The sequence below is a fragment of the Perognathus longimembris genome, chromosome 10 (assembly GCF_023159225.1).
Source record: "Perognathus longimembris pacificus isolate PPM17 chromosome 10, ASM2315922v1, whole genome shotgun sequence".
Lineage (NCBI taxonomy): Eukaryota > Metazoa > Chordata > Mammalia > Rodentia > Heteromyidae > Perognathus > Perognathus longimembris.
This window is the reverse complement of record NC_063170.1, coordinates 38137647-38149636: the sequence shown is the minus strand read 5'-3', so window position 1 is coordinate 38149636 and position 11990 is coordinate 38137647. Positions and strand designations below refer to the sequence as shown.

Sequence of the window (11990 nt, the reverse complement as noted above, 5' to 3'; positions counted from 1 at the left end):
CACCAGCAATGCACAAATAGAAAAGGAAATTATTGGGCTGGGGATATAGCCTAGTGGCAAGAGTGCCTGCCTCGGATACACGAGGCCCTAGGTTCGATTCCCCAGCACCACATATACAGAAAATGGCCAGAAGTGGCGCTGTGGCTCAAGTGGCGGAGTGGTAGCCTTGAGCAGGAAGAAGCCAGGGACAGTGTTCAGGCCCTGAGTCCAAGGCCCAGGACTGGCCAAAAAAAAAAAAAAAAAGAAAAGGAAATTATGGAAATAATTCCTTTTACAGTGGCCAAAAAAAGAATAAAGTACCTAGAGATCAACCTAACCAAAGACGTGACGGACCTATTTAATGAGAACTATAAAAATCTAAAAAGGGAAATCAAAGAAGACACAAGGAGATGGAAAGACCTCCCATGCTTATGGGTAGGCAGAATCAATATAGTGAAAATGGCCATATTGCCCAAATTGTTATACAAATTCAATGCACTCCCCATCAAAATCCCAGCTACATTCTTCACTGAAATAGAGAAAGCAACCCATAAATTCATACAGAACAGCAAAAGACCTAGAATAGCCAAAGCAATTCTAGGCAAAAAAGCAATGCAGGAAGTATCACAATACCAGACTTCATGCTCTAGTATAGAGCCATTATAATAAAAACAGCCTGGCATTGGTATCAAAACAGACCTGAAGACCAATGGAATAGAATTGAAGACCCAGAAATAAAACCACACTCTTACAATCAGCTGATATTCGACAAAGGAGCTAAGGTCATACAATGGAATAAACAGAGCCTCTTCAACTACTGGTACTGGGAGAACTGGGCAGCCATATGCAGAAAACTCAAAGTAGACCCAAGCCTATCACCATGCACCAAGATCAACTCAAAATGGATCAAGGACCTCAACATCAGACCTGAATCCTTGAAACTACTGAAGGACAGAGAAGGAAAGATGCTAGAACTTACAGGCACAGGAAGGAACTTCCTGAATAGAGTCCCAGGGGCACAACAAATAGGGGAGAGACTCAACAAATGGGACTACTAAGAAATAAAAAGTTTCTACACAGCTAAGGACATAGCCATCAAACTAGAAAGACAGCTAACCATATGGGAAAGGATCTTTACCAGCACAGCAACAGACAAAGGCCTAATATCTGTCATCTGCAGAGAACTCAAAAAACTAAGCCTCTCCAAGCCCAGTAAACTAATTAGGAAATGGGCAAAAGAGCTAAAGAGAGACTTCACAAAAGAAAAGATAAAAATGGCAAAGAAACATATGAGGAAATGTTCAACATCCCTGGCAGTAAAGGAAATGCAAATAAAAACAACCCTGAGATACCACCTCACTCGTTAGAATGGCCTATACTCTGAACTCAGGCAACAACAAATGCTGGCGGGGATGCGGGAAAAGAGGAACCGTTCTCCATTGTTGGTGGGAGTGCAAATTAGTACAACCACTTTGGAGAACAGTATAGAGGTTCCTCAAAAAGCTCAACATAGACCTACCTATGACCCAGCCATACCACTCCTAGGCATCTATTCTGAACAACAGGTCCCAAGATATCAAAAAGACATTTGCACTTCCATGTTTATTGCTGCACAATTCACAATAGCCAAAATATGGAAACAACCCAGATGCCCCTCCACAGATGAATGGATCCAAAAATATGGTACCTATACACAATGGAATATTACATAGCAATTAGAAATGGTGAAATATTGGTATTGGCAGAGAAATGGTCAGAACTTGAACAAATAATGTTGAGCGAGACAAGCCTAGAACACAGAAAACAAAGGGGCATGATCTCCTTGATATATGACTGTTAAGGAGGGGGGAGGGGGAGACAGTAGAGACCAGGTCTGCGAAACCAAAAACTTCTTGTCAAATGGTATTTCCCACAGGTGTAGGTCAGCGACCCTACATTATGTATCCAAAACCAAACAACTACTCAACATATAAAGGTCAAAAATAGACCTCTCAGTGGATCACAATAGCTCAAAATCTATGTATGTACGTTCATATAAGACTACTGTTGACATATTGTCGACTGTCGACATTACATTTAAAGCCCTAGGCAAATTTCCTTTGGCGTAGGCCACATGGCTACTGTATATGTTTTTGGTACACTGTGTATTGTAAGTATGTCTACCTGACCTAGGGAAGGGAAAGAAAAACAGGTGTAAGATATCACAAGAAATGTACACACTGCCCTACTATGTAACTGTACCTCTGTGCACAACACCTTGTCAAAACTTTTTGTTTAATTAATAAATAAATTACAAAAATAAAAAGAAAATGGGAATTTTTGTGAAAGCAAATGCTTTCCTGTTACATGTGCACAGACGGATAATATTTTCTCCTGGTTTGATGTAGTTTTGAATACTCCCGTAAAAATTGATGCAAGAGATGGGGCTAGGAATGTGGCCTAATGGTAAAGTGCTCGCCTTGTATACATTAAGCCCTGGGTTTGATTCCTCAGCACCACATATATAGAAAAAGCCAGAGTGACACTGTGGCTCAAGTAGTAGAGTGCTAGCCTTGAGCAAAAAGAAGCCAGGGACAGTGCTCAAGCCCTGAGTTCAAGACCTACAACTGGCAAAAAATTAAATTTAAATTTAAAAATTCCAGTCCCTCAAAGCATGCTCGGGCAGGAAAGTCCATAAGACTCATCTCAATTAATCACCAGAAAATCAACTGGAAGTGGTACTGTGGCTCAAAGTGGTAGAGCACTAACATTGAGTGAAAGAGCTCAGGGACAGCACCCAGACCCTGAGTTCAAGCCCCACATCTGAGAAAAAAAAAATTGAACTGAAAATAGTTTCAAGGAACAATTTTCAATTTTTTCTCTAAAGTGGTATTTGGTAAATTTTTTGCAGTTGAGCCAGGCACCAGTGCTTCACGCCTGTAACCCTAGCTACTCAGGAATCTCAGATCTGAGGATCACCGTTCAAAGCCAGCCCAAGCAGCACCTTCTGAGAGACTATCTCCAATTAACTAGCAAGAAGTCAGTGGAGGTGTGGCTCAAATAGAATACCAGCCTTGAACAAAAAGCCTAGCAAGAATGTGTGGCCCTGAGTTCAAGTTCCAGAACTGTTGCGTGTGTGTGCGCACACACACAACACACACGGCTGTGAGCACACCAGCCTCTCTAGAGGGCTGGCAGGTGCTGAGCCTGAACTGTCTGGAAGGATTTTTACCTTCTCTAGGAAGAGATCTTTGTAGGCTCTTCCTGTGCCTCCCACTTTGTGAGAAAAGGCACAGCTGGGCACGGCGGTACATGGGGTAGCCGCAGAGACCACACGGCTTCCCTGAAGTCTACCTTGACCAAAAATACCCTTGGTTTCCTGCCTTGGTGCTATTGCATGATTGTCATTTGCTTCCTGAACTTCAAGATCACAGTTGACAAAAGCCTATCATAACCATTAGTCATCCTTCTGGTTTTCTTCTCTAAAAGTAATTTTTATTCATTTTCCACCCTTTATTTTATTCTGCCATCTGACAGCTACTTTTAACTGTAAAAGTCGCTTTGTTTCACCACCATTATTTGCTTTTCCCTTTATTTCTGTGTCGGAACCCATTCGTTCTAAATTCTTAATGAGAAGTAACTCAGGAAAGTTCCTGGGTCCTGTGGCGGGCAGGGTGGGGGCGCAGGGCACTGAGTTGCTTGGCAAGTGAAGTAATTCCACTGTGTCTGGATTTAGAACTCATCTTTTTGTTTCTCAGGCTAATTTGAGTCATCTTGGCATCCCCAGTGGTGTGCTGTTTTAAGATGCTTTCTGTGTCTCTTGGGTCTGTGGACAGCCGCATTTGGAGCCACTCCCAGCCCACCAGCTCACTTCTGGAGGGACTGTCATCGGGTAGGCTAGGCCCTGCTCCCGTCCCAGGGGGACTTCCCAGGGCGCTGGAACCCCAAGGCTTCCTGTGGGATTCCAAGGCGCTCCTTTGCATTTCCTGGAGACGTGACTCATCCCGGGCCTCTTGGAGGGAACAGTGAGTCAGTGAAGCTGTAAAGCTTTGCATCCTTTCCTCTGGGCACAGCCCACATGCTTGCCCCCCAGGGAAAAGTGGGGCCCAGAAAGTGGAAATCCCACTAGCAAGGCCTACCCAGTGCAGAGGGAACTGTAAAGTGTGCGTGGAAACCCCATCATTCTGGCTCCAGAAACCATGCTCCTTTCATGATCCCAGAAAAATCAGGGTCTGGAAAGTTATACTGCCAGGAAATGAGGAGAAAAGTTCGTTTTGTATGTCATACTAGTCTGGGGAGGAAGTGGGGGTTTAACAATGTACTGTTCTGAAAAACTAATTTTAAAAAGGAGTTAAAACTATTTAAATAAAACACCTAAGAGGCAAATCACAGACTTCTATTCTGTGCTTTAAAAGTATCTATAAGTTATTAAGCATAGGCTTAAAATTCTTTTTTTTTTTTTTTTTTTTTTTGGCCAGTCCTGGGGCTTGAACTCAGGGCCTCAGCACTGTCCTTGAGCTCTTTTTGCTCAAGGCTAGCACTCTACCACTTGAGCCACAGGGCCACCTCTGTCTTTTCCTGTTTATGTGGTACTGAACCCAGGGCTTCATGCATGCTACACAAGCACACTACCACCAAGCCATATTCCCAGCCCCAAATTTTTTTTTTTAATGGCATTGAAACAGCAGATACAATTTACACAGAAATCAGTGGCCTAGGGGCTGGGAATATGGCCTAGTGGCAAGGTGCTTGCCTCATATACATGAAGCCTGGGGTTTGATTCCCCAGCACCATATATATAGAAAAGGCCAGAAGTGGCGCTGTAGCTCAAGTTGGCAGAGTGCTAGCCTTGAGCAAAAAGAAGCCAGGGATAGTGCTTAGGCCCTGAGTTCAGCCTCGGGACTGGCCAAAAAAAAAAAAAAAAAAAAAGAGAGAGAGAGAGAAAAGATATCAGTGGCCTAAAAATGTCTTCATATAGCATCTGGAATCATCCTGTGGGAAACCTCTGTTCTGTATTTTCAGGAGCACTCAGAAAATAGCTGCTTAGGAATTAAAGGAATGCATAAACAAAGTGTGCCCTCCCTAGCAGCTCTTGCAACTGGCTCTAGAGGAGCTGGGCCTCCTTCAACCGGATAGTTCAATGGTCACAAACTGAATTATGCCCGTGTTATTCCATCTTACAGGGTTTGGAAACCTGCCCAAAGTTAGTGTGACTTACTAAGGTCCCTGGAATCCCTGGGTGAGATGAAAGCAGTGTATTACTCACCCCTCCTTAGCTGCCCCTCTCCGTCCAACAATCTCCACCTCAGAGCACAGTCCTGCCCACCCACACATTCCACAGACTGACAGAAAGCAGATGGGAGGAAAACCTTTTCTATTTTTAAAGGGGGTGTTTCCAAGTCTGTGTTTCTCTGTTGCAGGTGGCTCTGGCGTTGCTATGCCCACTGCAGAGTTCTCATGGGCTGGACAGAACACAGCACAGTTTTTGCCCAGAGAATTCGTTTCCAAGAAAATGTATGAGGTAAGCTGGGCACCAGTGGCTCACTCCTGTAATCCTAGCTACTCGGGAGGCTGAGATCTGAGGATGATGGTTTGAAGCCAACCTGAGTAAGAAAGCCTATAAGACTGTTAGCTCCAATTAACCACCAGAAAACTGGAAGTGGAGTTGTGGCTCAAAATGGTAGAACACTAGCCTTAAGAAAAAAGCTCAGGGATAGTGCCTAGGCACTGAGTTCAAGTCCCACAACCAACAAAAAGAGAGAAGAGAGAGAGGGAGGGAGGGAGGGAGGGAAGGAGGGAGGGAGGGAGGAAAGGAGGGAGGGAGGGAAAGAGGAAAGAAAAAGAAATATCTGAAGTTTGCAAAATATTTACACATCCTGGTGTCGCTGAATCAACAATAAAGAACAAACCAAACCACTGCTTTGTGAATGTGTAAAGTATCAACTGACATTTATTTAAAACCAATTGTATACTGAGATTTGCCAGAACAAGATGTGGCTTGAAAACAACAAATGTGAACAGAAAACGTCTATCACTGGCTTTGAAGAGGACCCTGTCTCTTCTGGGGCTTCCTGCAGTCCCCATGGAATGATGTGGTACCACAGGAGTGGGCTTTCCCCCACCCTCCAGGCCCAGTGGTCCTCTGTGAAAGGGTGGGGCTACGCACACTGACCAGAATCTACTGCTGGACTCACTCTGGGCCTAGCTCCTCTCATACAACCGCCCATAGAGAGCTGCGGTAACCAGGCCAGAGGAGAGGCCAGTCTTCCTAAGGAAGTAGTGCTCATTCTCCCAGCCCAGCTGGTCAGGGGTCTCGAGGGTCATCCCTGAGGTTAAAAACAAAGGGAAGATATAGGAAGTGCTGAAGTTCCCCCACAGGTGAAAATCGAAGAGCCCTGTGGCCTCTGTGATCTCCTGGCCGCATGTGTCGAAGCCATGCCCCCCACACTTGACCAGGGCACAGACCTGAATGAAGTAGGTGCCATGCACAGTGTGGAGGCCGCTGAAGACCCCCAGGGCATACAGCTCTTGGGACAGGCCTGGCCGCTCATAGAGTAAGTAGCAGCAGAGGCTGTTTGAACACACTCGGAGATGGCCTTCCTTTCCCCCCACAGGGACCAGCGTGAAATTGTCATACATCATCTGTGAGTGAAATGAGGGAGGCCCATTCACATTCCACTTGGCAGCTTCCTCACAACGGACTTCCTGGGCATCCTTCTCACAATACGGGTCACCTGACACCATCTTTAAAAATTTACTGTGGGATGGATCGATTTTCTCTTTTGCCTTCTCTCTCCCAATGAAACATGATGGTTTTTTGGCTAGCTGGGAAATTATAAGCTGACCTTTGGGGCTTACCATGTTGTGGTACCAAAAGGACTTCAGAGGGGTATGTATGCCACTTCCTGTCATCCCCAGAGATGGGTGATGGATGTTAGCTGCCAGAACGTTGACGCCAAAGGCCACGGCAAAACCCTTCTGAATTTCTATGGCTGCCAAGAGTGGGAGCTGATTCATCCAGGCAGTTGGGTACACAACATGCTTCACCTCCAAGTCTCTGATGAGTCTGACGGCAGGGTCAAAGAACAAGATGTCAAAGCAAGTAAAGACGCCAAACTTGCCTGCAAAGGGGGTATTGAAGGTGATGTGATCCACTTGAAGAGGGGTATCGAAAGCTGCCTCAAAGTAGAGGTTGTGTTTGCGATAACGGTCAATAAGGGTGCCATTACTGCTGAACACCACATTCGTGTTAAACTGGTAGTGCCCATCATGGGGGCACCCTGGGTCACTGCTGAGACAGGGCTGTTTTGTCCCCAGATTGGCCACCAAGAACATCTCTCCTTTGATGGCCATGCAACTCAAGCGCTGGAGGACCTAGAGTGAAAGGAAACAAAATGAGTGAAAAGGTGTAAATGAGTGTATTTTTAAATCATGAATTTTTAAAATCCTGTCTTCTGTCTCATATTTTTTTGCAGAAAAATTCCCCATACTATGACTTTAATATAGAAAGCTAGGGGCTGGGGACATGGCCTAGTGGCAAGAGTGCTTGCCTCCCATACATGAAGCCCTGAGTTCAATTCCCCAGCACTGCATATGCAGAAAACGGCCAGAAGTGGCACTGTGGCTCAAGTGGCAGAGTGCTACCTTTGAGCAAAAAGAAGCCAGGGGCAGTGCTCAGGCCCTGAGTTCAAGCCCCAGGACTGGCAAAAAAAATTAAAAAAATATATATATATATAAGCTATCATAGTTTAGGGGCTGGGAATATGGCTTAGTGGTAGAGTGCTTACCTCGTAGGAAGTTATACATTAATAAGGTAAAAAAAAACACTAAGAATGTGCAAAAGATATGAAGAGGTGGTTCACAGAAGAACAAATACAAACAGCCAGTGAACATCTGAAGATGCTCAGCCTCATTAGAAACACATAAAAGCAAATTTATGAGACATCTTCATTAGAATGGCAAAAATTCAAATGATTATCTTGGATTGACAAAGGGTAGGAAAACAGGTACTCAGACTAATTGGAGATATATGAAATCCTTTAATATAAAAGTTTGGTAACCTTTAAAAATAACAAAACTTAGCCAGGCACTGGCAGCTCACACCTATAACCTAGCTACTCAGGAGGCTGAAATCTGAGGATCAAGGTACGAAGCCAGCCCAGGAAAGAAAGTTTGAGCAACTCTTATCTCCAATTAAATGCCACCAAAATGCCAGAGGTGGATCTGTGGCTTGAGTGTTAGAGCACTAACCTTGAGGACAAAAGCTCAGGGACAGCACTCAAGCCTTGAGTTCAAGTCCCAGGATTGGTGTGCACGCGTGTGTGCACGTGCACACACACACACATTGCTTGTGATACCAAGAATTAATAAGAACCAAGCATGCTAAAAAGGATATCAATAATGAACACAAAGAGCACAGAAAATGATACCGTTGGATGTACAGCACATGAGTAAGGGAAGTTTCTCTAGGGAAAGAAGGAAGAGGAGGGATGGTCAAGTTGAACGTCTAGATTTTTTTTTCCTTCTGTTTGGTTTGTGCAGTTTCTGTTCATATATTTCTTTCATAATTAATCAGTAGAAGATCCACAGAGGAATGAATGAACATTCTTTAATGGAATGGAGGGGTTAGGCTGGATTTTCCTGATTCTATGACGGGCTTGTCTCCTTTGGATCTCTGCGTGCTGTGGATTTGGGTGTTTAACATGGCTCTCTGTACACCCTCGGCCTCCTGAGCAGGAAGGCTGAGATCTTCACATACCTCGGTGTCAGCAAAACGGTGGGGCTCCAGGCACGGGTTCCATCTGACCAGCTGGGGTGATGGCATGAAGTCCAAAAATGGGTAAATAGATGTTCTTGTAAAGTTGAACCCATGAATGCCATCTTCTGGAAACACTATAATCTGCACACCCTGTAAAGCCAAACACCAATGCACAGTCCGTTATCAGAAAGGGGAAGCACCAAGAAGCTACCTTGTACTGGGAGCCGGACTACAGGCTCAGCTCTCAACAACTTCCTGCAGAGGTTGTCTGGCTCAGTCCGATCCCCAGGACACAATGACAGAGGTTCTCTAGGAACACCATTCCTTGTGCTGGGGGCAAGTCAGGGAAGACCAGAGTGAGCAGATGGGCGATGGGCGATGGGTGAAAAGTTCGGAGGGTTTTGGGTTCTTGGTAGTGCACTGGGAGATGGTGTTGGTTAGGTCCTCTAGAGAACCTGGATATGGCACCCCTTCACAGAGGCGGCATCTCTACTGTTTCTTCATTCTAGAAGCTGCTGAGAACAACACGGATGCTGGAGCCTGCATGAAGTCTCATTCAACTGGCTCAAGGGGTGGCAGAAAGAGGTTTCCCAGGTAACCGGGTAACCGTTTAAAGGGCCCCCAGGTGATTCTAATCCCCAGCCCTGATGGGGACTCACTGGAGGAGGAGGTAAAAGGCAAGGATGTGGTTTCCGCATGGAAATGAGGACTCACTTGAGCTCTCAACCCCACACTTGGGAGCAGGAGGCCCCCTTCACCCCAAAAGCCTTTTTCACACACCTGGGAATATCCTGGGCCTCTGTGACATTGACAGCAACAACAAACAACAGACAGGACACTGCTCAATGCCAGAGCCTCATTCTCTCGTTGAGCTGTATGTGTGCAGATTCGATGGCAAGTCTAGAACACGGCCCCAATGTTCAGGGTGGAGAAGCAGCAAGCAGAGGGTGTGAGAATCAGGGTGGAGTACACTGAAAATTCTTCTTTTTTTTTTCTGCTTACAAAAGCTAAGTTTTAACTGTAGGAAGTTTGGAACATTAAAAAAAAATGAATTCACAATCCTAAAATACAACTGTCCTTCCTGAGATATTAGCAATATTTTTTTCTTTCTATGCATGTGTGTATATATTGAGATAATAATATACATATGGCATTGCCCCTTGACTTTTCTCATTAAGAACTTCCAAGGGGCTGGGAATATGGCCTAGTGGTAGAGTGCTCACCTTGTATACATGAAGCCCTGGGTTCGATTCCTCAGCACAACATATATAGAAAAAAGCTGGAAGTGGTGCTGTGGCTCAAGTGACAGAGTGCTAGCCTTGAACAAAAAGAAGCCAGGGACAGTGCTCAGGCCCTGAGTTCAGCCCCAGGACTGGCAAAAAAAAAAAAAAAAAAAAAAAGAACTTTCAAGGATGTAACTCGCGGTCTGGGGCTACTTGCTAGGCTGAGATCAGGAAGATCAAAGTTTCAAGCCAGTACAGGACAAAACAAAACCCTCAACCAGTAGCTGGGTATGGTAGCAAATGCCTGTCATCTAGCTGCTGTGGAAAGCATAAACAGGAGGCTCACTATCTAGTTCAGGTATATGTCTGTGCAATGACACCTCATCTCAAAATAACCAGAGGAAAAATGGGTGAGGAGAAGGGACTAGAGGCATGGCTTAGTGGCACACTGCCCCCCTAGTAAGTATGATGCCCTGAGTTCAACTGCCACCCCAAGAAAGTAGTAATAACCTGATTATATTTAAGAAGATACCATAGTGTCTCTTCTATTATTGGACATTTGAATTGTTTACAACTTTTACAACTTTCTTTTTGTAATAAGAAAACAAACTGTGGGGACCATGTCTATATATTTCCACTAGGAACATTTATTGCATGAGCACTGTTCATGAGGCTTTGAATCCCTCACTTTGAGACCTTAATGAGATTAAGAGCTGCTTCTGAGGAATGAAGGTCGCTAACTAGAGTGACTGTAGCCTAATCATCTTCCCACTGAGCCTCCTTTCCTCCTATGAGTGCCTCTACCTAAAGAGGAATCTCCAACTACTCCCTTTACAGCAAGTCTTAGCCAAAAGTTGGGCACTTGCTTGGCAAAATCTGCCACACATAACCCCTATAGGGACTGGAGTTATCAGAGCTCCCAAATCCATCTTCCAACAGCACCCTCCCTGCTCTGCCATGAAGGAACGGTGCCCTGCATATGGCCAGGTTTCCTTTGATTCCTTTGGGAGTAGAGCACCAAAACTGCAAGCAGAAGAGTCTACGGTTGCCAGGCCTGGTTCTTCATGGCACTTGCCATATGGATTTGGGCTGCTAAAAATGCAAAAGGAGGTGCAGCAGCTGGTGCTAGGGCCAGCATCTCTGGTAACCTGCTCTCACCTGGGCCGGAGGCTGAGGCTCCACTGAGATGGTTTTCACACTGACTTGAGCACGGACAGAAGCCAGGTGTGCACAAAATGTGTGTAAGGTGTTTAGAAAACAGATATGCACATGCATAAATAGCCCAGGAGGAAAGATGAAATCCAAAATGCATGTCATAAACGTGAAGTCTTCCTCTCAGGTTAAATCCAATAGCTCTGGAAGAGCGGGTGTGTGTGTGTGTGTGTGTGTGTGTGTGTGTGTGTGTGTGTGTGTGTGTGTAAAGGGAATAGGGATAAAGGTGTCAGATGACAGTGGGTGCCTCACAAGTCCACTGTGAGTTGTCACTGCCACTGCATTGGGCTAGCCTAGCCCACAGGTGGGCAGCAAAGCAAATCTTCCCAGGACCTGTGGAAGGGACTGAGGATAACCACCTAGAGGATGAATGCTAGGGGCCATGGCAGCTGTCCTCAAGTGTGCAGGAGGTGACATGCTATTGTGAGGGACTCAGTCTATTTTCTTTAGCTTAATGGCAGAACTAGGGGTGGCTGATTGCTGTCCAGTGAAAGAAAGACTTCCAGAAGTTGCCACCACCAGGATGAGGGCACCTATGAAACAGTGCTGGGCTATGGAAGGTGTTCATAGAGAAACTGCAATGGGACATAAGAGTGTCATCCGTAAGAAGTGCTGGACCAAGTCTTCAAGCTCCTTTATATCAGCATCAATAACATAATTGATAATATAATATACATATATAATTATACAGATAGTTTTATTTATATATGTGTATATGTTTGTATATATGTATATCTACATCTATACCTATATAGATATATGTATATTACACAAACATATGATTGTGTGTGTAGTCTAGCCTGTAATGTTAAAATATGCCAAGAGGCCAGGTGGTGCCA

The 11990-nt window shown here is 45.0% G+C and overlaps 1 protein-coding gene across 4 annotated transcripts in view; it reads right to left on the bottom strand.

The window, feature by feature from the left end:
- Nucleotides 1-3171: 3171 nt before the first annotated feature.
- The window catches only part of Btd (biotinidase), a 33444-nt gene continuing 24625 nt past the window's right edge, over nt 3172-11990 (bottom strand). For 3 of the 4 annotated variants that reach the window (XM_048355904.1, XM_048355905.1, XM_048355906.1), the window contains 2 exons: nt 8717-8866; nt 5891-7332 (listed from right to left, as the gene is read on the bottom strand). In XM_048355904.1, coding sequence (XP_048211861.1) covers nt 6160-7332; nt 8717-8866 — 1323 coding nt within the window. In that variant the 3' untranslated portion in view covers nt 5891-6159. Of the gene's footprint in view, nt 3971-5890; nt 7333-8716; nt 8867-11990 lie in introns of those variants that run through there. The other variant, XM_048355907.1, reaches the window with a different exon arrangement.